The following is a 27,054-nucleotide window of genomic DNA, read 5'->3' on the forward strand; positions in this document are numbered from 1 at the left end:
TTGAAGTTACAGGAATAGGAAGAACATCATTCAGCAACGGAAACGGAAAAGGAATGGACTAAGAGGTAGGAGAAAAATAAGAGCTGAAAAGTTATAAAGCCAATCACACTACAGTTTCAAGGAAGAATGGTCAATGATGTCAAGTACCGGGGTGAAGTCAAGATAAGGACTGAAAAACACCCACTAAACCTGGAAATTATGTGATCCTGTTCACTTAGTATGTTGGGCAGGGTAGGAGCCAAATTAAAGCAAAGTGAAGCATGAATGGCAGGTAAAGAATAGGAGAGAGATGTTACGTACTCATAAAAAATTCCAATCTATGCTCCAAAATTAAGTGAAATAAGCCAGCCACAAAAAGATAAATATTCTATGTACTGTATGCTTCCACTTATATGATATACCCAGAAGAGAAAAATTCATGGACAAAAGTAAAGTAGAGGTTACCAAGGGCTGAGGGAAAGAAAGAATGGGATTATTGTTTAATGAGTACAGAGTTTTTGTTTGGGGTGATGAAAAAGTTCTAGAAATGGATAGTGGTGATGATTGCACAACACTGTGAATGTACTTAATGCCATTGAATTGTACATTTAAACTGGTTAACACTACGGTGTCGGGTGAATTTCCCGCCAAAATATAAGATGGCGCGTTAAAATGCCTATATCTTTTGAAGTATGGGTTCGATTGAAATGAAATAGGGAGATTTATCTCTTCAATGATATGAGACTTAACCTTTATATAAGAATATCTATATCTTGGCCCCAATCTCAGAAAAGACACCCGCGGAGTATGCGCAATTCACGCGAGCCGACTTAACTCGTTTCCCACAACCCAAGTGTTAAAAAGGCAAATGTTTTGTGTATGTTTTACCGCAATAAAAACAAAAAAGTCTGGCTGTGAAGAGAAAGGATGACAGCAAGAGGCTGAAGCAGGATTGAGGGAGATTTATCTCTTCAATGATATGAGACTTAACCTTTATATAAGAATATCTATATCTTGGCCCCAATCTCAGAAAAGACATTGACAGAAAAAAAAGAACCTTATTATTAATGGACAGAGAGTAGTCTCATAGGATAGACTTAGAAACTAATACAGTCATGTGCTGCATAACAACATTTTGGTCAATGATGAACTGAATATATGATGATGGTCCCATCCTATCTAATAAAGAGGGAATATGCTAATTGACCCTCACACCATTGCAAAGATGGTGATGTTCACAGCCAATGACGAGGGAATATGCTAATTGACTGTCCCACCCTCAAAGATAGTGATGCCCACAGCTAATAAAAAAGGAATATGCTAATTGACTGCCCCACCCTCAAAGATGGTGGCGCCCACAGCCAATAAGGAGGGAATATGCTGACTGCCCGCCCTCAAAGTTGGCAGCACCCACAGCCACAAAATGTCGGTGCCCAGTCCCCTCAGCCTCACTGGGGTGGCAGGCGTGTGGCCTGCCTCCAGAGTCCCCCAGTTCCTTCAGCCCCCAGCCCCCCAGGGCCGGCCCAAGGCACAGGCAAGCCTCAGATGGTGGCTGCCCAGCCGCCCAGGGCTGGCCCGAGGTGCAGGCAAGCCTTGGATGGCAGCTGCACAGCTGCCCAGGGCCACCCGATGCTCAGGTAACCAGGGCCGGCTGAGGCTTGTGCTGCCGACAGTGACAGCAGCAGAGGTGTGATGGGGGCGTTGCCTTCCCTGATCGCCGGATCGCCTCCCGCCCCTAAGGGCTCTAGACCAGGGGTCCTCAAACTACGGCACGCGGGCCACACGCGGCCCGCCGAAAACATTTATCCAGCCCACCGGGTGTTTTTGCCGCCGCTGCCTGTCCTGCTTAGCAGCTGACTCATCCTGGGCCCACAGTGCGCATGTGTGGAATGTCTGAGGGACAGTGAACTGGCCCCCTGTTTAAAAAGTTTGAGGACCTCTGCTCTAGACTGTGAGAGGGGGCAGGCTGGGCTGAGGGATACCCACTCCAGTGCATGAATTTTCATGCACCGGGCCTCTAGTGAGATTATAAGGGAAATGAAAATTCCTATCAACTAGTAACGTAGCACAATGCATTACTCATGCATCATAAACAGCTTGGCAACACTTTTTAGTATAAACTATGCAGTTCATTTAAAATCTAATCAAACATTTAATAAGTAGTAAGGCCTCTCTCTGCCTACTTACGATCCTATGGCTTTGTCAACACTGGCAAAAAGTTTAGGTTGTGTTTTTCAGAAGGGATTTCTTTACCTGTATGACTCTCCTTTCACCCACATGGAGTATTGTGTACCTTTTGAGACTTACAAATAGCTCCAATCCCAAGGTTTGGGTTTCCCTGATTATTAATGTTCTTTTGAAATGTTATTTGAACATAAAGAGAGGCTCTGAGATTGATTCAGTACCTATGTGGTAGCTGGAAAGCATAAGGGCTTGAACTCTACCACCACCACCACTTAAGTACAAGACTGAGTCCTCTAATATGTACTGCATACTTCCAGGTGGTTTTATATGCAGTGTTCCTTATCTTCCACTTGTTGCCTAATGACCCTAATCTTAGTCCTAGGACTCTTGGCTATATATAATATACTTCATGGGCTACATATGTGATAATATAGGATAAGTCAATGAAGGTATGCTATGGAAATACTGTAATATTATATGTGAAGGATCTGAGTCAAAATAATGTTAACTAGAGATATCATTCTACTAATTTTGGTCAGTAAAAATTTTTTGAAATAAAAAATTTTAAAGTGGGAATAAACTCTACATGGGCTTTGTTACTATTAATTAAAAACAGAGGTAGGCTCATATCTGGCCAAATCAATAAAATTTGAAGCAAAAGTATTATTTTGTGGCTCGGCTGGTGTGGCTCATTGGTTGAGTGTCAATCCATGAACCAGGAGGTTATAATTTGATTCTGGTCAGGGCACATGCTCGGGTTGTGGCTCGATCCCCAGTAGGGGGCGTGAAGTAGATGCTCTCTCGTCATTGATGTTTCTATGTCCCAGTCCCTCTACCTTCCTCTCTCCGAAGTCAATTTTTCAAAAGCTTATAAAAAATATTTTAAAATATTTTAACTATTATTTTGTATATAGTACCTAATAGTAGGAAACATCTCATATGCACATTCAATTCCACATGGATGTCCCTTCAGTACAAAAGATATCACATTTCATATCATATGACAACACTAATACTTACAGCCCTATTCAGTCAGAAGTTTCTTATACCCCTATCCACTGGTTAAGGAAGGGCGATTTCAGTCTTATAGGCTCTCCACTGCTGCAACCAAATCATCATTTACTCTTCCTTGGAGAAAAAGAATATCTCTACTTTGAGGATTGTTTTTTTTTTTAATATATTTTATTAATTTTTTACAGAGAGGAAGGGAGAGGGATAGAGAGATAGAAACATCGATGAGAGAGAAACATCGATCAGCTGCCTCCTGCACACCTCCCACTGGGATGTGCCCGCAACCCAGGTACATGCCCTTGACCGGAATCGAACCTGGGACCTTTCAGTCCGCAGGCTGACGCTCTATCCACTGAGCCAAACCGGTTTTGGCGAGGATTGTTTTTTACTATGCTAGAGGTTGATAACCAGCTTCCTTGGAGCCAGATTTGGCCTCCAGATAGATGTTTTTATTTGGCTCACAGAGTTAAAAAAAATTTAAATGTTTTTATTGATTTTAGAGAAAGAGGAAGGGAGAGGGATAGAGAGATAGAAACATCGATGAGAGAGAAACATCAATAGGCTGCCTCCTGCATGCCCCTACTGGGGATCGAGCCAGCAACCCAGGTATGTGCCCTGACCAGGAATCAAACCAGTGACCTCTTGATTCATGATTCGACGCTCAACCACTGAGCCACACCGGCCTGGCTAAACACTTTTTTAAACTATTAGCAAATGTGTAAACATTGGAATGAAAAAATGTCACAAAAAATCCAGATTTTCAACTTCACTTGAAAAATTAAGAGCTAGCAACACTGATAGTCATTTCCTTAGGACAACAATCAGATTGAAGTACATGTCCCTTTAAATGGAATATGTACTGTTACAGGTTACTACAATCTACACTTGGCCCACTTCGTTCATTTATATTACCTGCCTGGCCCCTTCCTAAAGGTCACTTGAGTTTGAGATCTCTGCTCTTCACCTTTGCTCACCACCACTAATCCACTCACATTCACCAAGGACTTACATAGCTAGTATAATCTTCCTTTTAGCTCCAAATCCCTCATCATGGGGGGTTACTCTAACATTCATATGTACTACCTATCCAAAATCCTTAAAAATCTTTATGGTAATGGTTTGCACCTTTACTCCCAGGCAAAGATATCCATGGCTATATCCAGAATGTTGTCTTTACTGCAAACTGCTTTGCCTCTGAAGTTTCAATTCCAATATCCTTCTTTCCCATCACAGTCTTGTATCTGTCTACCCTTTTCACTCTCTCTGACCTCAAGGACACTTACAGGCCCATTAATTTGGGTTTCCCAGTCTATCAAGCCTCTCCTGGTTTTAATTTCTTCCCTAATTAACCCCTATGCTTTGAAAAGTAAGGTAATGTACAGTAGTATGCCAAAGTTAAGATATAAGATCTTTGTAATATATTTTCCTTCATCAGAAATTTTACTTGAAGATGGAGGTTGGGGGATATAAAATAACTTAAGAAATTTGAAACAGGACAAAATATAAACAGAGAAGCCCAATACTAATTTGCATAAACTTGCAAGATAAAACATGAATTACCAAAGAAATTACAAGCTTTTGTAGAGCTGCTTTGGGATACTCTTCCAAACTAGAGACTATGCAAGTGACAATCTTCTGCTACAAAGAGTTCTTTAGTGACAAGGTTTGAGAAGTTCAAACTTTTCCTTCTTCTTAACACCTTCAATTCTCCATCTTTCTCACATCCAGAAAGCAAAATCCCAATCCTGAATCAATGATGTCATCTGCCTTCTCAGTTCCCTAACTTGGTTTGATGAATACTGACAAAGAAAATTACACAACTGAGTCAACTTATATAAAAATTAAGTTTCCAACTTCAGCTGGACCTTCAAAGGCTGCTCAACAGTTCTGAAATGTCCCCAAGTCAGCTCCATTTCAAATTTCCTACAATAATTCAACCCCTAACCTACATCTCTCTTCAAATGCTCTCTTCCACCATCTCACCCACTCTTAGGATAAGACCCTGTTTGCTAGAGAGAAAATGAGAGGCAGAAACTTTTGTCTATCTTGCCACTTCTATAGGAACCTTATCTCCTATCATTTTTCTTCTCTTTCACCTATACAAAGTTCCCCTCTGTCCAATTGCCTTTATCCCCTTTAACATATTTATTACAGTCTTCCTTCTTCCCGTCACAGGCAAATTACAGTTTCCACTTTCTTACTTCCCATTCATTCATATCCAAGTCTGGCTTCTGATTCCACCAGTTCACTGAAATAGTTCTTCTAATTACCATTCCCTTTGGTCTCCTCTGTAGCACTTGACCTCTTCTTATAGCCATTTTCCTCTTCTGTTTGTTTCCAGGACATTACTCTCTCCTTGTTTTCCTTCTTTCATTCTGGCCACTCCTTAGTAGTCTCCACCTGACCCCTTAAATGTGGAATTTGGTATTCTATTCTCATCCTACATTCTATCTTAACAGTGGTTCTTAACTTTTTTGGGTCACATACAGCTTTGATAATCTGGTAAAGTTTTGGTCTTTCTATCCAGAAAAACATACAGCCATATTTTAATACAGCATCAGGGGGTTCAAGAAATGCACCCTATTCCCTATTTGAGCTCATCTACTTATATTTTTATATGCTGATAATTTGAAAAAATATCCTTACAGTACAAACTTCTCTTTTGAGCTTTGAACCTGTTATGTAGCTAGCTATCTACTAAAAATATTCATTCAGATATCCTACCTCAATACAAAACAATTCTTCTTCAAAACCACTTCTCCTATACCTTCTATATTAGTCTATGGCACCACCAGTTGCCCAGGTCAGAATTCTGGATGTCATCTGATTTATCCATCCTTCCAAAAGTGGAAATTTGTTTTGAAATTACAAAAGTATTGTGTGCTCAATTTAAATAATTCCAATACCTATATACAAAAAAAGTATAAAGTAAAAATTATCCTCATCTCTCCTTTTAGTAATTCTAGTCCATGGCAACAATTGAGCTTAAGTGACTGATCACTTTAGGTGGGGTATGTGCTCTCCAGTTAATCAGTCTCTATATTGAGCCCATTTCACTCATTTATGTCTGGCCTCTATAGTATCTGAATTTACAACCCCTTCTGTTGAGTAACCTAGTTTTCAATAATACATATACTATATCTATATATCTATGTATCTATAGCTATATCTACATATATATAGAAAGTAACTTTGATTTTTTTATCCTCACCTGAGGATATGTTTATTGATTGGAGAGTGAGAGAGAAAAAACATGTGAGAAACATCAATCAGTTGCCTCCCATTCGCACCCCAACCAGGGATTGAACCCACAACCTAGGTATGTGCCCTGACCAGGAATCAAACCCGCAACCTTTTGGTGTAAGGGACAACACTCCAACCAACTGAGCAACCCAGCCAGGACTATACAGAATATATTTTGATATCAGCATATACAAATACACCTTATTTGTTAATCTACCATTTTGATAGCTAACCTGTATTCCATCATATAAATATACCATAATTTATTCAACCAATTTCCTATTATTGGATATTCAGAATGCTCCCATGTTTTTGCAATTATGAACAACGTTGCAATCATAAAGATATATATATTTGTAGATGTGCTTCTGAAAACTTGTGTGGAGTATTCCCTGGAGGTAAAATTGCTTAGATAAAGGAATGAACACTTACACTCTAAAAAGTTTGTACCAATTTATGTTTTCACCATCAGCATTTGAGTATTGGCATCATCTTGAATTTTCTCTGTCCTTTATCCATACCCCCAACTTTCAACCATTTATGAAGATATAGATTCTACTTCCTCAGTACCTCTTTTTTTAAAAAAAAATGATCTTAGAGAGGGAAGGGGGGGGGGAGAGGGAGAGGGAGAGGGAGAGGGAGAGGGAGAGGGAGGGAGGGAGAGAGAGAGAGAAACGATTCGTTGTCTCCCACAAACACCCGAACCAGGGATTGAACCACTAACCTGGGTTACGTGCCTTGACTGGAAATCACACCCACCACCTTTAAGTGTATGGGACGATGCTCCAATCAACTGAACCACACTGGCCAAGGCCTTCCTCAGTATCTCTACAATTTGTCCCCATCTTCCATTCTTATTGATACTTGCCTTAGTTCAAGTCCTCAGTGTTTTTAACCTGGACTGTTGTCAATAGTTTATTAGTCTCATATCTCATTCCCCTTCAATCTATTCTTCAAATAGCTTCCAGTATGATCTTATTAAATACCTAATATGGATGACCCTCTTTCCTCTTATTTTTTAAATATATATTTTTATTTATTTCAGAGAGGAAGGGAGAGGGAGAGATAGAAACATCAATGATGAGAGAGAATCACTGATCGGCTGCCTCCCACATGCCCCACACTGTGGATGGAGCCTGCAACCCAGGCATGTGCCCTGACCGGGAATCGAACCATGACCTCCTGGTTCATAGGTTGATGCTCAACCAGAGCCACGCTGGCTGGGCCTTCTTTCCTTTTAAAGACTTAGTGTGCATACTATGCCTTTCATAATTTGTCCACCTACCTTTAAAAACTCATTTCTTCCCACCAAAATTAGCTCCTACTCTGCAACCTAGCCAAACTCAAGTACTTTTCACTTCCTTATCCAAGACACTCATCTATTTTGCATTTGTTCTGTCTGCCTGGAACGTCTTCCCTACCATTCTCCACTTGATTATCTGCTTAGCACAGTAGGTGATCAATAAATATTACCTACTATAATCATCATCCTTTAAAATTTAGCATAAAAGTCACCTCTTCTAGCCCAGCTGGGTGGCTCAGTTGGTTGGAGCGTCATCCATACACCAAAAAGGTTGTGGGTTCCATTCCCGGTCAGTGCACATACCTAGGTTGAGGATTCCATCCCCGATCAGGATGCATACAGGAGGCAAGCGATTGATGTTCTCTCTCTCTCTCTCTCTCTCTCTCTCTCTCTCTCTCTCAAATCAATAAACATATCCTCGGGTGAGGATTAAAAAAAGATCACCTCCTCTAGGAATAGTTTCCAGTTTTCCATACCAGTAGAAAACTTGAAAAACATGCAAAAGATGAAAATGAAGATTATCCTAACCTTTTATCTCAGAAATAACCACTATTATCACATTCATGCATTTCCTTCCAAATTTTTATATATAGTGGGGCCTTGACTTACGAGTGTCCCAACTAACGAGTTTTTCGAGATACGAGCCGTCTCTCGGCTGATTTTTTGCTCTGAGTTGCGAGCTAAAATTCGGGTTACGAGCCAGCTTCAGATACCCCACCGCTAGTTGGCGCAGCGAACGTCACAGTGAACCCCACAACATCAGCCCAGCATTTCAATTCATTGTAATGGTGAAAACTGATTTGACATATTAGTAATTTGAGTTACGAGCTCTGTCACGGAACGAATTAAACTCGTAAGTCAAGGCCCCACTGTACATATATTTTTTAAAGCATAACTGAGAAAGCAAGTTTTGTGTTCTGCTTTTCTCACTCAACATTGCAAGCATTTTTGTCATTAGTTTTTTTTAATATATTTTTTATTTCAGAGAGGAAGGGAGAGTGAGAGAGAAACATCAATGATAAGAGAGAATCATTGATCAGCTGCATCTTGCACGCCCCCTACTGGGGAATCAAGCCCGCAATCTGGGTATGTGCCCTGACTAGGAATGGAACCATGACCTCCTGGTCCATAGGTTAATGCTCAACCACTAAGCCACAATGGCCGGGCCATTAGTTAGTTTGTTTTATAAAGAGCTTTTAATCCTTACATAATAATCCATCACACAGATGGCACAATAACTAAACGTTCCCTTTACATTAACCATTCAGGTTATTTCTCATTAATATAACATTATCATAAACATCAGTGTCTACATCTCTGATTAAAATAGATTATCATCCTATCACCATGTGCTAATAAGCACTCACATGCATCTTTTTATTTAATGCTCACAATAACCCTCTAAGGAGGGTACAATTATTATACATATGGGAAAGCAAAGGCTGAGTAACTTACCCTAAGTCACATTGCTATTAAGCAGTGGGGCCGATATTCACACTTGGAGTGCGGGTGAATTTCCCGCCAAAATATAAGATGGCTCTGTCTTTTGGTTTTGTTCCATCCACCAAAAGGGTGGATTACAAACAAATATTTGGTAATACGCAGTTACAATCGGCCCGAGTTTACATGTTTCCCGCACTCCACCGCAAATCTATATGAACCGAGTTAAAGACGGCTCCCTCGGAGTACGCGCAATTCACGCGAGCCGACTTAACTCGTTTCCCGCACTCCAAGTGTTCAAATTCAAGCCTACTGGACTATACCCTAAAGTCTGATCATTTAACAATTTTTAAGTCTCTCAATGCTGCCAAAGAGCTTTCCAGAAATGTCTTACAATTTTATACTGCCAACAGCAATATGCGAGAGCACCTGCCTCACTAGCATTGAATATTCCATTTTCAAAAATTGAGCTCAGCCCAGCCGGCATGGTTCAGTGGTTGAGCGTCAATTTATGAACCAGGAGGTCACAGTTCAATTCCCGGTCAGGGCATATGCCCAAATTGCAGGCTTGATGCCCGTGGAGGGGCATGCAGAAAGTAGCCAATCAATGATTATCTCTCATCATTGATGTTTTTATCTCTCCCTCTCTGAAATCCATTAAAAAAAAATTTTAATTTAGCTCATCTAATAGGTGAAAAAAATGGTACCTCTTTGTTTCAATTTGCATTTTTTCAATTAGCATCTTCTGGGTTTTTCTTATTGCCTCACATAAGCTCCTGATATCTTAAGCCAACCATCACCTGGCCAAGAAGCCTTTCTGAAGACTCCTGCTTGCTTATCATTTGTTATAATCATTACTGAGCTGAGCATCTGTGAGCCTACCAACACATCTATATTACCAGAATTGACTGATTAGGTTTAGGTGTTTTCTGGAGACAATAATGGATAACTGACGTAAGGGCATTTCCTCTAATTTCCAAAGCAATAAGGAGATCTCAAGGGAGAAAGTACATTATTTTAACCTAACCGAGATGGAACAAAAATGGGAGGTTCATCTTCTACCACTTCCCTTGGTGAAATATACAGGTACTAGTTTAATAGTTCAGCAAACTTGCCCTGTTCTTTCATTCCTCCATGATATTGAACATTCCATTCTCTCTGCCTAGAATGCCCATTTTTTCATCTATCTTTCTGGTTGTCCCTCCCTTCACCTACCCCCTCCAATTTCTCTGTACTTTTTATCTGGCAGACTTACAGCCAAACTACTTGAGTGCTAAATATCGCTGGAGAAAAGCCCCTACAATCATGCAGATTTTTAATTGAGACCTCAGTATGCTAGTCATTTCTCTCAAATACTCTCAGCTCCCTCTTCTATTTTGCTTAATGAGTTATATGGGATCATCATTTTGCTACTTAATTCCTTCAATGTCCTCTCACTTAGGATAAAGTAAAAACTCTTAAGTGTGGAATATGGCACACAGGCCCTCTATGATTTGACTCCTATGTACCTCTCTACATATAACCAGTCATTTACCAACATGCACACTTAAAACACACCCCAACAACTTGTTTTATAACCTTACTAAAGGCCCAGTGCATGAAATTCGTGCATGGGGGCGGGCTCCCTCAGCCCAGCCTATACCCTCTCCAATTGGGGACCCCTTGGGGGATTGTCTGACTGCCTGTTTAGGCCCCATCCCACAGGACATCCCTCTCGCAATCTGGGACCGCTGGCTCCTAACCACTCACCTGCCTGCCTGCCTGATCACCCCTAACCACTCTGCCTGCCTGCCTGATTGCCCCTAACCCCTCTGCCTGCCTGCCTGATCACCTCTAACCTCTCTGCCTGCCTGCCTGCTTGATTGCCCCTAACCACCTCTGCCTGCCTGCCTGATTGCCCCTAAGTGCTCCCCTGCCAGCCTTATTACCCCCAACCGCTCTCACCTGCCTGCCTGATCGCCCCCAACTGCCCTCCCCTGCCGGCCTGGTAACCCCCAACTGCCCTCTCCTGTTGGCCTGATCACCCCTAACTGCCTCTGCCTCGGCCCCCACCACCATGGCTTTGTCCGGAAGGAAGTCAGATGTCTGGAAGATGGCCAGTCAACCCAGTCTAATTAGCATATTACCCTTTTATTAGTATAGATAATGTAATTTCAGGCCTCTGTGCCTTGACAAATTACCGTTCTCTCTGCCTAGCAAACTCCATTGATCCTTTGGAATTCAGCTTAAGAAAACTCTTTTCCAGAAAGCTTCTTCTAATCCTACTCTGATTTAGATACTCTTTTTTCTATGTTTCTTTGGCAATCTGAATGCATCTAGCATATTTAAGTTCCATAATTTTTCTTTTGTTTTGCCAACTAAACTATAACCAAATTGGGGGCGGGGACCATATCTAATGTGATTTTGTATTTGCAGCATCTACCAGTGCCAACACACAGGTGCTCAATCAATATTTTCTTAACAAGTGAGTCATTCAAAACAGAAATTTATTGCCCAGCCAGCATGGCTTAGTGTCAACCTATGAACCAGGTCACAGTTTGATTCCTGGTCAGGGCACATGCCCAGGTTGCGGGCTCAATCCCCAGTGCAGAAGGCAGCGGATCAATGACTATCTCATCATTGATTTTTCTATTCTCTCTCCCTCTCCCTTCCTCTCTGGAAAAAAAAAAGATATTAAAAAAAAAGAAGCCTTCCCTAACCCTTAGGTGAAGGTGCTACTTCCTCTCCTCTAGTGCACTTGCTGCATTTTAACGTCTTTCCCTTCAACTAGATTGTGAATTACATGAGGACAGTGAATATTAATAGATTAAGTAGCTAGCACAGAACCTGGTATATATTATTCAATCAGTTCATATACTGAGCTCACCATGATCTATGAGTCACACATTTCCCTAAGCTCCACCTAAGGGCCTGGGGCATAGGTAAGTTTTCACATCTCATGGAAAGCAGTGATGACTCAAAGTCCAAAGTAATATCCACTTGATTTTTATTCTCATCTCATTTTTCTGTACTTTCCAAAGTTTAAAAAAATAAATGTGCATTGCTTTTCCATCATTAAAAGTTATTAACAAACTTTACAGAATACATACACTAAAATATCAATAAAAACATTATTTAAAAATAAACATGTGTGCCTGCTTTAAAAAAAGCAGAGTAAGCCCTGGCCAGTAGCTCAGTGGTTAGAGCGTTGGCCCGTGGACCAAAGGGTCTCGGGTTGGATTCCTGGTCAAGGGCACGTATCTCAGTTGTAGGTTTGATCCCTAGCCCAGGTGAGAGACATGCAGGAAGCAACCAATCGATGTCTCTCTCTCACATCAATGTTTCTCTCTTTCATTCCCTCCTCCTTCCCTTCCACTCTCTCTAAAAATCAATGAAAAAAATATCCTCAAGTGAGGATTAACAAATAAAAACAAAATAAGATACCTGACTGATTCTGCTTACTATCACTGCTCAAGACTTCATGCACTTAAATTTTAATAATGCTAACTAATTAATGTTAGATGAGACAGACTGATGAAGAAAGAGAGAAAAACAAGGAGACATACCCACCATTGTACTTAACACTGTTAGCAAGGATAAGGTTGACATCATCTAGAAAGCTCTCTCGACTCTGATACTTGTGCTTGGAGATATTCTGTGATTAAAAGAATCAGGCACTTAGATACACAAAGTTAATTGATTCCAAAAACACATATTAGAACAAGTCACTCACCTTACGTATAGTCTCTAAATCCATTGGACTGACAATCACTTTATAATAATCTGGAACAAACTTCTTATTAACTGGGTGATGAAATGGCCAAGACTAGCAAAAAGAAAGCATGAGAAATTAAATAAAAACCACTGTTTATACTAAAGATTCTCAACCTTCATTGGGACACAGATATTCCTGAGACTCTGACCAAAACTAATGACCCTTTTCCCAGAAAGACACATAACCATACAAAACTCTGTATGTAACTTAAGGTGTTCTTGTATTCCTTTAAGGGTTTCTATGCACTGAAAGATTAAGAACCCCTGCTCCATACTCAAAATTTCTTATTCCCTAGTCCCATCCAGAAGTTTTATTGCATTACACATATAGGAACACAAAAGGAAACTTAGATCAGAATTCCTAGGTAGGATCCTTATAACAAAATGGTGCATTGAATTAACACAGTAGCTCTGTCATAAAGTTGCAAAAGACAAAAAATGAAACAAAAGACAACAAACACTGGGTAATTATCAAACTGTCATTTTTCAAGAAGCAACTCTATTTCCAAAGCGTCCGTTGGCTGGCATATTAATTTCTCTCCAGGGCTATTCAGGAACATTCAAATACTGAATGTAAACAATAGGAAGAAACAACCTCTTTATGTCCACAGTTTCCTGGCCTCTTTAATTTTAATGATAATGCACACATACAGCAAAAAAGTCAAGTTTTGACATTTATATGCCAGTTTGAATTGACAAACACCACCCTCCACCAGACTCCCCGACATATATACACATGTATACCCTATTATCCTTTCCTTTCCCCTGTACTATCTTCACAATGTTTAGTACAGAGACCACTTACATCTGGAACTGCCATCATTTTCTGGGTGACAATATTATCCAGAATAAAAGAAAATGCCACTTGGTCATCATCATCCAACAAGGGATTGATAGCTTTCTCTAAACGAGCCAATTTGTCTTCTTTCTGACATGAAACAAAGCAAAGGTTTCCCTGAGGTATGATCACCACAGAAAATTAAGGATAATTTAAAGTTCGGTTGTCTATTGCTGTTGCTGAAAAAAGTCTAAGAATTTTCGATTATTCAGTTTCAAGCAAAAAGTCAAGATAAATGACATTCCAGTAAAAGGATCAAACAGGATGTACCAACCACTCCTTTAGGTATTCTGTATTCTACTCTATTCACCAAAATATACATCCCTGGGCATCAAAACCTTAGCTTCCATAATAGAAACACCTTCACCAAGTTAGATTTTACAATCACGCTGTTTTTGCTGTAAAGCTATTGCTGAAAACACTGAACACATTACTGTTGATTAATGACTTCTGTATAAGGAAATCTAAATGAAATTCATTTCATACTTTACTGGGAAAAAGTTTATGTACCAATTGTTCCACATCCTCACTAACACTTAGTATTATCAATCTTTTTTTTAAGTCTTTTTAAAATTTTAGCCTTTCTGGTGGGTATGTAGTGGTATCTAATCATGGTTTAAATTTGCACTTCCCCAATAATCAATCAAGTTGAGAATCTTTTCTTGTTTATTGGCCATTTGATTATCCTTTTATGAAGTATCTACTTCAGTATTAACATCATTATATCATTATTGCGTTTTTGTAAGCTTGTAAGGTACCATATTTTTTTAGGTAAGAAGATGGAAAATAGATTACCTTTTAAAAATTAAAATTCCTCCCTGCCAAAATACAGCCTCTTAACTCCAGATGACTTCCTGGAAAATCACTTTCCTTGGCCCTTTCTAAAGAGACATGTGGGTTATAGATTTTAATCCTAGCTCTACTGTTTAAAAGTCATGATGCCCAGGACAAGTCATTTTCTTCTATGAACCTCAGTTTTTCCATCTACAAAAGGAATTGAACTATATAATTTCTAAGTTCCCTTCCAAACTCTAACATACTAAAGATCTGCTACTCCTATATGTCTACTCTTTCTTCTGTTGCATTCCCTACTTCCTCAACCCTGCTACCCCACCACCTTCTAATTCCACTGCCTTTCTCTCATTTTAAATGTCTTACCTCTTTGAGTTTTTCATCACAGAGATCCAGCATGGATTGAGAGATCTGGGTCAATGAGTGCTTTGGCCCTAAATTGTAGAGCAACAAGAAGAAATGAAACTGTTAAAAATGGGAGAGGCAAGCCCAGCCAGTGTGCCTCAATGGTTGAGCCTTGACCTATGAACCAGAGGTCACGGTTTGATTCCCGGTCAGGACACATGCCTGGGGTTGCAGGTTCGATCCCCAGTAGGGGTTGTGCAGCAGACAGCCGATCAATGATTCTCTCTCTTCATTGATGTTTCTATCTCTCTCTCCCTATCCCTTCTCTGAAAATCAATAAAAATATATTTTTTAAATGGGAGGCAAGAGCTGCCAACACTTCTCCAGATGTTTGCCACATTTACTTAAGCACCAAATATGTGCCAGGCACCAGACTAGCTGCTGGGCTACACACATAAACCAGTCTTATCTTCATTTTTAGTGCCTAACAAATAGTAGACACACAACAAATGAACAAACTAATTTTAACTCTCTTCCTTATTTGTGTATATCCACACATAGTAGTACAACTATTGATACTGCTGTCTTTAATGCTTTGAAAATGATACTAAGGATGGAGAACGACAATATGTTTAAGGATGGCTGAGGAGATCAATACAGGATTTAAAATCTTCCCATACTTAGCATATAGAATTTGCCAGTGTAATTTTTGTTTGCAGAACTCATGGTTTGTGATGTCCTCCCAACATATGGCTAATCCAAACAAAGCCTTTCTCATAAAAGAATCTCTATCTCATCTCAGAATATTACTTTAGTTTCCCTGATATCCATAACAAGAGCTTCAGAAACCATTTCCTACACTCCCTGCTTATGGCTACCCTAATTTAAGCTCACAAGGATAGTTAAAAACATTTTCATCTAGACTAATAATTCTACTTCCTTTCAGTACTTATATTCTTATCTTTCCCTGTCTATTCTTTTGTGTAAGTGTTCCCCAGAGCCTAAACCTCAGCTCTTTTCTAATTAATTTAGCATTCATTCATTTATTCATTCAACAAATGTTTAATGACATGTTCAATAAGAATAATGGGATCTATTTCAGTACTCCTTATAATTACGGTGACTGTTCATAGCATGATCATTGCTTAGTCATTAGAGGATAACATTTGTTAGTGGAGATCGGAAAAATTTATTTGTGAGATTCTGCCGAGTTCATTTTTCTATTCCCAATATTTGCTGAAGTTAAATAAAAATTTTCAAGCCCCCCACCCCAAAAAGAATAATGGGAAAATAAGACACCATTGCCCCATATTTAGATGACAAAACTGAGGAGGCTATGAGCAGTTAAGATAATTTATCTAAGGTGACTCAATTTGTAAGAGTCAGAGCCATGACTCATATGTTACCTGTACTCTTAACCCCTATATGAATCTGTGCTCAAGGACACAATGGAAACCAAAAAAGTTTATCCTTTACATACAGAAGCTGTATTGTTTTTCCCCCTTTAAAAAGACTCAGAAAGATTTCTTCCTCCTTGCCTTTCCAGCTTTTAAGCAAAGTGGACATATAACATCCCCTGTAATAGATCTGTAGACCAAATCAAAGATTCACACACAGCAAATATGTCACATGTACATACTCTGCACAGGTTCCATCCACACTGAATGCTTCTCCCTTCTTTTTACCTATGCCCACTTCTTAAACTCCTAGTACTCCCCATGCAATAGTTTCATTTCAACAGATAGACTCCAAATTCTCCAGAGGATACATTAAAAAGTGATAATAAAAAGAAGCAATATACAGTTGACCCTTGAACAACGCAGAGGTTAAGGGCACTGATGACTCACACAATAGAAAATTCATGTATAATTTAATTAAGTTGGCTCTCTGCATATTCAGATTCCCACTACCAGTTGACCACTGAACAATGTGGATTTGAACTGTGAAGGTCAATTCAAAAATCATATATAGCCCTGGCTGGTTTGGCTCAGTGGATAGAGCGTTCGCCTGTGGACCAAAGGGTCCCTGCCAGGTTCGATTCCAGTCAAGGGCACATGCCTGGGTTGCAGGCTCGATCCAACATGCAGGAGGCAGCCAATCAATGATTCCTTCTCATCATTGATGTTTCTCTCTCTCCCTCTCCCTTCTTCTCTGAAATCAATAAAAATATATATATTTTTTAAAATCATATATAAATGGACCCACACAATTGAAACCCCGGTTGTTCAAGGGTGAAGTATATATTAAATGACTAAAATGTGTACTATCGGATTTTCAAAACTGCAAAATGCACTAATACATTTTAGGACCTTTTCGTCAGTCCTATATAGTCTGAACTTATGAGGATCTGAAAGGTGACCTCTTCAATCAAAGAATAGATGATTCTTACCATTGTAGGTTGTACTATTTTTCACAATGAGCTCCAAATGCTCTCTGAACTCTTCCCGAGATGGGTAGAGGCGTTTACGCACATTTTCACGAAGTGTCTGTAAGTCCATTGGTCGAGTAATAATTTTGTAGTAGTCCTTTACAACCTTCCCATTGACTGGAGTGTGGAAAGGGTAAGTCTGTGCAAACAAGAGCCAGCACCACCCATAAGCAAAGAACACTTGCCAGAGCCAATTCCTGAAGATTCTTTCACATCTTACCTCTCTACCTGTTCATCAACTCTCATAAAGGATGTTTTCTAGATGGAGCAGGTCTGACTGTTTCCTCTAATCAATTGTTTTATAAAAAAATGAAAGAAGCAAAAAACTATAACCTATCCTCGGCCAGTGTGGCTCAGTTGGTTGGGTGCCGTCCTATGCACCAAAAGCTTGCCGGTTTGATTCCTGGTGTCAGGGCATATGACCAGGTTGCAGGCTGGATCCCTGGTACAGGGCGTTTAGGAGGCAGCTGATTAATGTCTCTCTCTCTCTCTCTCTCTCTTCTCTTGTCTTCTCTTCTCTTCTCTCTCTCTCTCTCTCTCTCTCTCTCTCTCTCTCTCTCCAAATATCAATAAAAATATTTTTAGCCCTGGCCAGGTAGCTCAGTTGATTAGAGCATTGTCCCATACACCAAAAAGGTTGAGGGTTCGATTCCTGATCAACAGCTGCAGGTTCAATCCCTGGCCCCAGTTGGCGGCATGTGCAGGAGGCAACCAAGCAATGTGCCTCTCTCACATTGATGTTTCACGTTCTCTCTCTCTCTCTCTCTCTCTCTCTCCCTCCCTCCCTCCCTCCCTCTCTCTCTCAAAACAAACAAACACAATCAATGGAAAAAATATCTTCAGGTGAGGATTAACAACAACAAGAGAAGAAAAAGTAATTTAAAAAATAACACTATACCCCAAAGAATTAGGAATTCCACGTACTTAGGACTATACTGTCCTCCATCTAAAATCACGAACAGAACAAAAAGCCTTTTCATCTCTACTGTAGATATGAATGCAATGAACTCACATTTGGAAGATCTCTCATGTCGTTGATGATAGACTCCAAGATGGATGACAGTGTCACCATGGGGTCTGTCCGGCGGCGGTGGATGGACTTATGAGGTCTCTAAGGAAAAACAAGGAATCAGAATGCTTCTATAGATTAAAAAATAATACTTTCTAGCAAATATGTTTTGGAAGTCTTATAATGAACAATACACATTAATTTTCAGGGCAAGGACAAAGGGATTCAGAATCTATGTCAGGACCATGGCTTAGAGGGCTATGGGAATCAATGAGAAGCTCATCTGGTCAGAAAAAAGCAATGCAAATACTCACATTCAAATAGTCACAGTGAACAGTGGTTCCAACTCGCCGTTTCTTCTTAGGAGGGAGTTGCTGTTTAGGGAACTTGAGAACCAGAGATTTTCTGCGAACCTCATCTGCACTGCAATTAATAACACTTTCATAGCATGCAGTCCCTATTTATAGTCCCCAGGGATAAAAGCAACTACAGTGAAACAGTCCAAAGTCCCTGAGAATAAGCCTGGGGAGGAAAAAGCCAAACTAAAGGCCAGACATCCACATTCTAAGGCTCAGATCAGGCAAGGCCTCATAGGATCTCCAAGTTTATAATAAAGAACTAGGCAAGCCACAATTTCACCTCAGTTTCCTATTTAGAAAATAAGGGAACTAGCCCTAGCCAGTTTAGCTCACTGGATAGAGCGTCAGCCTGCGGAGCAATGGTTTGCAGGCTTGATCCCCGGCCCCTGTCAGGGCACATGCAGGAGGCAACCAATTATGTCTCTCTCACATTGATGTTTCTCTCTGTCTCTCCCCCTCCTTTCCACTCTCTCTAAAAATCAATAGAAAAAATATCCTCGGGTGAGGATTAACAAAAAATAAAAAGATTAAAAAACACAAAGAATTCAAATATATTTTGAATATAATACCGACTGTACAACTTCAGTGGCATATAGTCCAAGGACAACTACAAAACACACCTGACTCTACAGGTTTGTTGTTGGTAGTAATATTGGTATTGTAAATTCTCAAACTATTTTGTAAGTATCTTAGGACAAAGCAAATGAATAAATATATTGATGTTGGGAACCAAAGAAAAGATACAAATATAAAATATAGGGATATGAGGAAGAATCTGTAGATACAATTTGAATCTCTATGAATTGTGCTTTACCATATATGTATACTTCCTAGTTCTGTCCACTAAGAGCCTAGTAGCAATGGCATCTAGATCTTGGTTTCTAAACAGCGTTCCCCAATAAATGGAACCAGGGCTCCTTTAGAGAAATGGCTGATTCTAGATCTGGGATAGGGAAATTTCAAGGAGATCCTAGAACATCTTGTGCCAGAAAGCAAAGAAGTTATCAAAGATTTAGAGGGTCATTTCAAAAGGACACAGGATCTGGTATGAAGGGGTAAAATTTGGGACGATGATGGAAATCAAAATTAATAATAAGGTTAAGTTTACAAAGGAAAGAAACTTCAGAATCTGTAATAGTACTCAAAAAAGGAGGGGAAACTTTTCTTTATAGAATGCCATTTAATGTAGAAAGAATGCTAGAATTAGGGGAAAAAACATTGTTTTGAGACCCCCCCCCCAATTTAATAATGGATCATCAATGGATGCCAAAACTATTGAGAGAATGACTGTTACGGATCAGGATATTCATCAACATATTCATTACAAAGGGAAAAACATACCTTTACCATAGAGAAATCTGGGGATCACCACTTTAACAAGATGATCAAAATAGTATGGAAACCTGACAATATGAGCTTCCTGATGTGGTGTATTAAGTACATAATACCACCTATGTAGTAACCTTGTCAAAGACATTTAATATGAATATAATCAATGAGAAAACAACCAGGCAAATCCAGATTGTGGGCTATTTTATGAGACAATTGGCCTGGACTCTTCAAAAACAAGTCAATGTCATAAAACCCAAAAAAGGTGGGGAAGGCAGTTCTAGATTAGGAAAGACTCAAAATACTTAAATGTTTGAACTGTAACTGGATCCTGAATTTGAGGATAGGCAATAAAGTACTTTGAGACAACTCAGGACATTTGAATAAGAACTGGATGCAAGATACTATTGAATTAATGTTAATTATGTCCTATGTTGTTATGTCCTATGCTAAAGAATTTATAAGTGAAATATCATGATGCCTGCAAGTTATTTCTAAACAGTTCAGCAAAAGTTTAAATATATAAAGATGAAACAAATAGGACAGTTGGTAAATTTAGAGGAATAGCATGTTGTCTTTAAATTTTCCGTAGGTTTGAAATTTTTAAACTAAAAGGTTAGGGGAAATTTTTTAATTTAAAAACTCTGCTTCTTTATTAAATTCTCTTAGGGCAATAGACAGGTATGTGTAAGCATAGTTTATGTCTCCTTAAACTTTTTGGATGGTCCATAATTAGAACATTCTAAGATTAGGGACCTTACAAATATTGAGTGCCTGGGAAGTAGAATAAGAAGAGCATCTACTATATGCCAGGCACTGTGCTTTATATAGTCTCTCTCATTTTTATCTCATAACTACCCTAGAAAGGGTGGTTTTATTTTGTAAATAAGAAAACTGAGGCCAGAACCGATTTGGCTCAGTAGATAGAGCGTCGGCCTGTGGACTGAAAGGTCCCAGGTTCGATTCCGGTCAAGGGCATGTACCTGGGTTGCAGGCACATCCCCAGTAGGAGGTGTGCAGGAGGCAGCTGATCGATGTTTCTAACTCTCTATCTCTCTCCCTTCCTCTCTGTAAAAAATCAATAAAATATAGTTTTAAAAAAAAAAAAGAAAGAAAACTGAGACTCAGAAAAGTTAGGTACGGGAGAAACCAAGATGGCGGCATAGGTAAACACCGGAAATTGCTGCCTCTCACAACCACTTCAAAAATACAACTAAAAGACAACACGGACATCATCCAGAACCACAGGAAGGCTGGCTGAGTGGAAATTCTACAACTAGAAGGAAAGAGAAAAGCACTGAGACTCAGAGGAGGTGCGGAAGTAAAGTGCAGAGGTACGGAGGCACACGCCGAAAGGGCTAGCAACTGAGGACGCGGTTGTCTTTTTCATTCGGGAGGGAGACGCAAGCTCCCAACTGCTCTGAACTCCAGTTCCAGGTGAGTCTCTGGGGACCCAGACTCATACGGGGAGAAACTGGACTGTCTGGCAGCGGGCGGAACTCGAGGGCGGCTTTCTCTCAGAGGTGCTTGCAGCGATTACCGAGACACTGAGACGATTACCGAGACACTGAGATGCGGGGCCTCTTAGGGTAGGACTGGGGAGCAGCCATAGCTGCTTGCGCCGCCCTGTTGATTCCCTGAGACCCCGCCTCACCTAAGCTGTGCACAGAGGCTTTTGCATATGAAAGGCCTGGCCCTTTACAACCTGGAAATTACCTAACAAACTGCAGCTGAATCAGGGAGAACCAGAACTTCCAAAAGAGGGTCCAAGGCCCCACAGCAGCTTACATTGCTTCACAGCTGGGCCTCATCTTGGCACCTCCAAACCCCAAACAAAGAAGAGGAATCTCTCCACAGCTCCTGCTGGGTAGCCTCAGGCAGAGGCTAAATTAGCAACTCCTTAGAGACCCAAGAGCCAGTGTACCCACTGGTCATAGTGGGACCATCCAGATTACAACTCCTCAGATCCATAAGGGACACACTCAGGGGGCAGACTCAGTGAGCACCAAAGCCCCACTGAAGCAAGTCTTGCCCCAGAAGAGTGTCTCCAGCTCAGAAGTTCTCCCACTGCAGACACAGCTGATTCTCACAGCCAATTGGCCTGGAGGTCAATTCCTCCCAGTGATACCTACAACAATCAAGGCTTAACTACAACAAGACTGTGCACAAAGCCCACAAAGGGGTGCACCAAGAGTGTCCACCTCAGGTAATTGGGGAGGCTGAGCCACTGGGCCCTATAGGACACCTAGCACAGAAAGCCACTCTATCAACACAGGGAAGCATAAAAAATGTGGAGACAAAGAAACAGGTCACAAATGACAGAAATGGAGGAAAGCAAACTACTGGATATAGAGTTCAAAACCACGGTTATAAGGTTTTTCAAGAATTTTCTAGAAACCGCTGATAAATTTATTGAGACCCTCGAGATTATGAAAAAGGACCAACTAGAAATTAAGCATACACTGACTGAAATAAAGGATATTATGCAGAGTTCCAACAGCACACTAGAGGATCGCAAGAATCAAGTCAAAGATTTGAAATATGAAGAAGCAAAAATCACCCAACTGGAAAAACAAAAAGAAAAAAGAATCCAAAAATATGAAGATAGTGTAAGGAGCCTCTGGGACAACTTCAAGCGTACCAACATCCGAATTATGGGGGTGCCAGAAGAAGAGAGAGCAAGATATTGAAAACCTATTTGAAGAAATAATGACAGAAAACTTCCCCTACCTGCTGAAAGAAATAGACTTTCAAGTCCAGGAAGCTCAGAGAACCCCAAACAAAAGGAATCCAAAGAGGACCACACCAAGACACATCATAATTAAAATGCCAAGAGCAAAAGACAAAGAGAGAATCTTAAAAGCAGCAAGAGAAAAACAGTCAGTTACCTACAAGGGAGTACCCATACGACTGTCAGCTGATTTCTCAACAGAAACTATGCAGGCCAGAAGGGAGTGGCAAGAAATATTCAAAGTGATGAATAGCAAGAACCTACAACCAAGATTACTCTACCCAGCAAAGCTATCATTCAGAATTGAAGGCCAGATAAAGAGCTTCACAGATAAGAAAAAGCTAAAGGAGTTCATCACCACCAAACCAGTATTATATGAAATGCTGAAAGGTATCCTTTAAGAGGAAAAAGAAGAAAAAGGTACAGATACAAATTATGAACAACAAATACACATCTATCAACAAGTGAATCTAAAAATCAAGTGAATAATCTGATGAACAGAAAAAAAAAAAGAAAAAGAAAAGTTAGGTACATGCCCAAGAGCAAGTGGTGGAACTTAGTAAGTGCTTTGCAACAAAAGACTGTAATTTTCATACTGGAACAATTACAAAGGAAAATTCATAAAAGTTCCTATGCTCTCAGCATATCCACCCCTGCCGCCCATCAGTATCACCAACCTCCAACAGATTTCCTCTGTGGCACTTCCTATCCCTTACCTCTCAATTAGCTGTTTCCCCAAAACAATCTTGGTCCCTTCAACCTTGATAAGTTCTTCATTATCATTATGAATGACTGTCTTTTCCAACTCCTCTTCCTGTTCCTCTGTCATGGCAACAGGATTGGAAGGTGGAGCATTTGTTTGATAATAGAGGGGGCAGAATTTGTTTGTCCTCATGTGCCCAATGGCTCCACAAGCCCCACATTTCAGCTGCAGGAGGAAAAGTACCAATGTCAGAGGTAAGCAGGCTGCATGATGTTAGCTTTAAGAAATCTATACAATTTGGGTAGGTCAGCCTATGATCTTTCTAGAATAAAATTAACTTAATTTCAATGAAAATTATTTTGCATAGAAAAATAAAGTTCAACAAAAGTCTGCTAAAAACATACATACAAGGCAAGAGAGAGACAAAGGCAGGATCAGAACTTTGGTTTGAAAAGAACTGTTAAACACCTTCAACCAGAGGCATTGGACAAAAGTGCATATGTATGGAAAGGGCACATTAAAAAAATACAGAGAAAGAACATTTCTATAAAAATCAAGAAAGAAAACAAAGAGGATTTCCACTCCCAACTTAAGTTATAAACTATGAAAATAGTAAATGTACAGAAGAAAGTCTGTTGGAAGCCCAAGGCTGCACTCGGCAACACAGGCAGCCAGCATGGGCATATTACATCTGTTTTGCAATTGACCGCATGTTCATCTGTGAAATGGGGTCAATGCTGTATCATGTTTACATAAGATCACATACATTAAAATACTTTAATGACCTCAGGTTAACAGCAGTTTAAACTTGTTGAAAATTTTAGTTTATAAAGTGCTTCCCACGTATTATATCACTTAGTACAACAGTACTGTGAGATAGGTATTTTATAGAAGAAAAAACAGGTTTGAAAAGGTTAAGATCACAGAGCTATTAGATGGCAACCAGACTTGAATCTAGATCTTCTGTATGCAAGTCCCCGGTTCTTTCCACTGTATCACAGTTGCCTCATTTTATGGTAAATATTACAATTAAACTGCATAGTAATATCTAGAATCCTACCTAAGTTATGCAAAGCAATATGTATTTTATATTTATTTCTGTTGCTTCTTTTAATATATACAACTTAAAAACAAGACGTGTGTGTGTATAAATGCTCATATGTACATAAATACACGTTAAAAAATCTTCCCTAGCCAGTTTGGCTCAATGGATAGAGCGTCAGCCTGCAGACTAAAGGGTCCCATGCCCGGGTTGTGGGCTTGATCTCAGGTGGGGGGTGTGCAGGAAGCAGCCAATCCATGGTTCTCTCTCATCATTGACATTTCTATCTCTCTCTCCCTCTCTAAAATCAATTAAAAAATATTTTTTAAAAATCCACCAAACCTATTTCAACTCCTAGAAAATATTTCCAATGGATGAGGTATGAAATGACACCCAATGGCACTAGATTAGGTCTGGTGGTTTTGGTACCAGTCATACTAGTACTGAAAACACCCAAGTAACCATGTCAATTCAGACTAGCTTTCAACAATACTGCCTTCCCAGTAAGGGAGGATCTAAAAGGTAGGGGGGAAAGTATGCTTTCTTTCTTTGCTTTGTTAATTATGATCATACCACATTATACTTACTTTTAGGTCAGGACGCTCCTTCAACTTTTTTGGCTTTTTCTCAGGAGGACCCTTAAGCTTCTCCTTCTCCTGGTTCCGCTTAAGCCGCCTCAGCTGCTCTTGAATCCTCCGCCGTTCTTTTCGCATCTCTTCTCGATGCTGTTCATCAAAAAGGGCAAATTTTCGACTAAATAACAGGAAAGGGGGTGTAAAAAAATCATAGGACCATAAGCAAACCTAAACCAAGCAGACTGTTGTAATAGCTAAACATCTCCAAACTAAAGTAATCCATCCATACTAAAATAAAAGAGGTCACCTGGCATTCCCATCTCCCCCACTCATCAGCCTTTTAGTTGCAGAGTGGCACCTCTCAGAATGAGAGTATTCCCTAAGATTTCTGCCAGCCAACCAACTAACCAAAATGCAAAGTACTCAAGTAGAACTGAAAATATGTCTTTGTTTTGTGGCAAATTTTGAATTCTCCCTGTGATTTGGCACTACTCGAACCCAAAGATCTAAAAGGCAAGATGGTTCCCTATTAGTGGACTTCCAGGGACAACTATGCAGAATCCTATCACTAAAAATCATGTCCTAACTGGTTTGGCTCAGTGGATAGAGCGTCAGCCTGCAGACTCAAGGGTCCCAGGTTCTATTCCAGTCAAGGGCATGTACCTTGGTTGCGGGCACGTCCCCAGTAGGGAGTGTGCAGGAGGCAGCTGATCGATGTTTCTCTCTCATTGATGTATCTAACTCTCTATCCCTCTCCCTTCCTCTCTGTAAAAAATCAATAATTTTTTTTTTAAAAAAATCAAGCACTCACCCTCACTCCCATTCCCCACCATTATCATTCTTAATCAAAGTGGAAAGTGGTGAGATAAACTCACATGAACTCCTCATCTTTTGTAGTCCGTATGCGCACATAGGCATCTATGACAGCTGGCTTTCGGACCGTCTCACAGCGAACATATTCTTTCCCCTCTTCATCTCGAAATGTGCGATAAATCTTGAGACAACGGCCAGTGGCAGAAGAGTTAAGGCTAGTCACAGAAGCTGTATCATCATCTCTGTGATTGTTTCCTGCTGCTGCCGAACCTGCTGCTGCAAGGCAGAAAAAGATTTCCACACATTCTCCCTACCACTCAAATGTCCATTTTCTTGGGGTTGAGAGAAAACCTCGAAGCTCAACATGCCACAAAACTATGGTTCTACAGAAAGTATAAAAGTTCCCACCAGCCCTCAAATATACTGACATGTCCTTTCCTGACTTCATTTTACCATTGCCAATGTTTCCATTTTTTTAAGTACAAAGTTCTGAAAGGATTTCAATGAACTACATCTTCAGCCTTAATCCTCTCTCTCAGTATCTACATCCAAGTTTTCAACTGCCTGCTTGAAATCCATACTGGGAAGTGTCATGGGGATCTCTAATTCCACACATTACACCTTTCCTTCTTAATACTACTTCTTTCTTTGTTATTTACTACTTTAATCAATGGTACCACCATCCTTCTAGCAAGCCTAGAGTGAAATTTTAAGGTCACCTTGGTTCTTCTCTTCTCATTCTAGTATCCATATCCCAAACCAGTTCAGGCTTTGATCATCCCGACTCATTTTCTGCAATTTTTGATTGGTTATTTTAAACCCTTTTTAGAATCTAGAACTCGTTTCAGAATCTTCTGATATTCATGGATCTTCTCCTCAGAAAAGGCACATTTGCACAGAATTTTACATGTAATTTCTGAGGATTCAAGAACCCCCCCCCCAAATTCATCCATGGATTCTGTATAAAAACTCTTACCCTCTAGGATGAATGCCCAGAAAGCTCACTTGATGGACATAGCCCTGGCTTGACCAGGCCTGGCACAGACAGAAGCAGTTAATAGATTGGCAGTATCTCTTCAATTTGTCCCCTACAGACAAACCTAGAGACCAATTTTCAGTGCTATCTACCTCATCTACAGGCTTTTCTACACTCATCCCCTGCTATTTCTGCCTCTGG

The 27,054-nt window shown here is 40.1% G+C and overlaps 1 protein-coding gene across 1 annotated transcript in view; it reads right to left on the reverse strand.

Annotated features, from left to right (window-relative positions):
• TAF1 (TATA-box binding protein associated factor 1) overlaps positions 1–27,054 on the reverse strand; it is an 80,371-nt gene that overhangs the window by 26,615 nt on the left and 26,702 nt on the right. The window contains exons 23-32 of the mRNA XM_023765059.1: positions 25,940–26,187; positions 25,077–25,242; positions 23,461–23,672; positions 18,640–18,748; positions 18,329–18,427; positions 17,278–17,455; positions 14,910–14,977; positions 13,719–13,841; positions 12,873–12,965; positions 12,710–12,794 (exon numbers count right to left, since the gene is read on the reverse strand). Of these exons, the coding sequence (XP_023620827.1) occupies positions 12,710–12,794; positions 12,873–12,965; positions 13,719–13,841; positions 14,910–14,977; positions 17,278–17,455; positions 18,329–18,427; positions 18,640–18,748; positions 23,461–23,672; positions 25,077–25,242; positions 25,940–26,187 (1,381 nt within the window). The remainder of the gene's footprint in view (positions 1–12,709; positions 12,795–12,872; positions 12,966–13,718; positions 13,842–14,909; positions 14,978–17,277; positions 17,456–18,328; positions 18,428–18,639; positions 18,749–23,460; positions 23,673–25,076; positions 25,243–25,939; positions 26,188–27,054) is intronic.

Source organism: Myotis lucifugus, unplaced genomic scaffold (genome assembly GCF_000147115.1).
Source record: "Myotis lucifugus unplaced genomic scaffold, Myoluc2.0 scaffold_4, whole genome shotgun sequence".
Lineage (NCBI taxonomy): Eukaryota > Metazoa > Chordata > Mammalia > Chiroptera > Vespertilionidae > Myotis > Myotis lucifugus.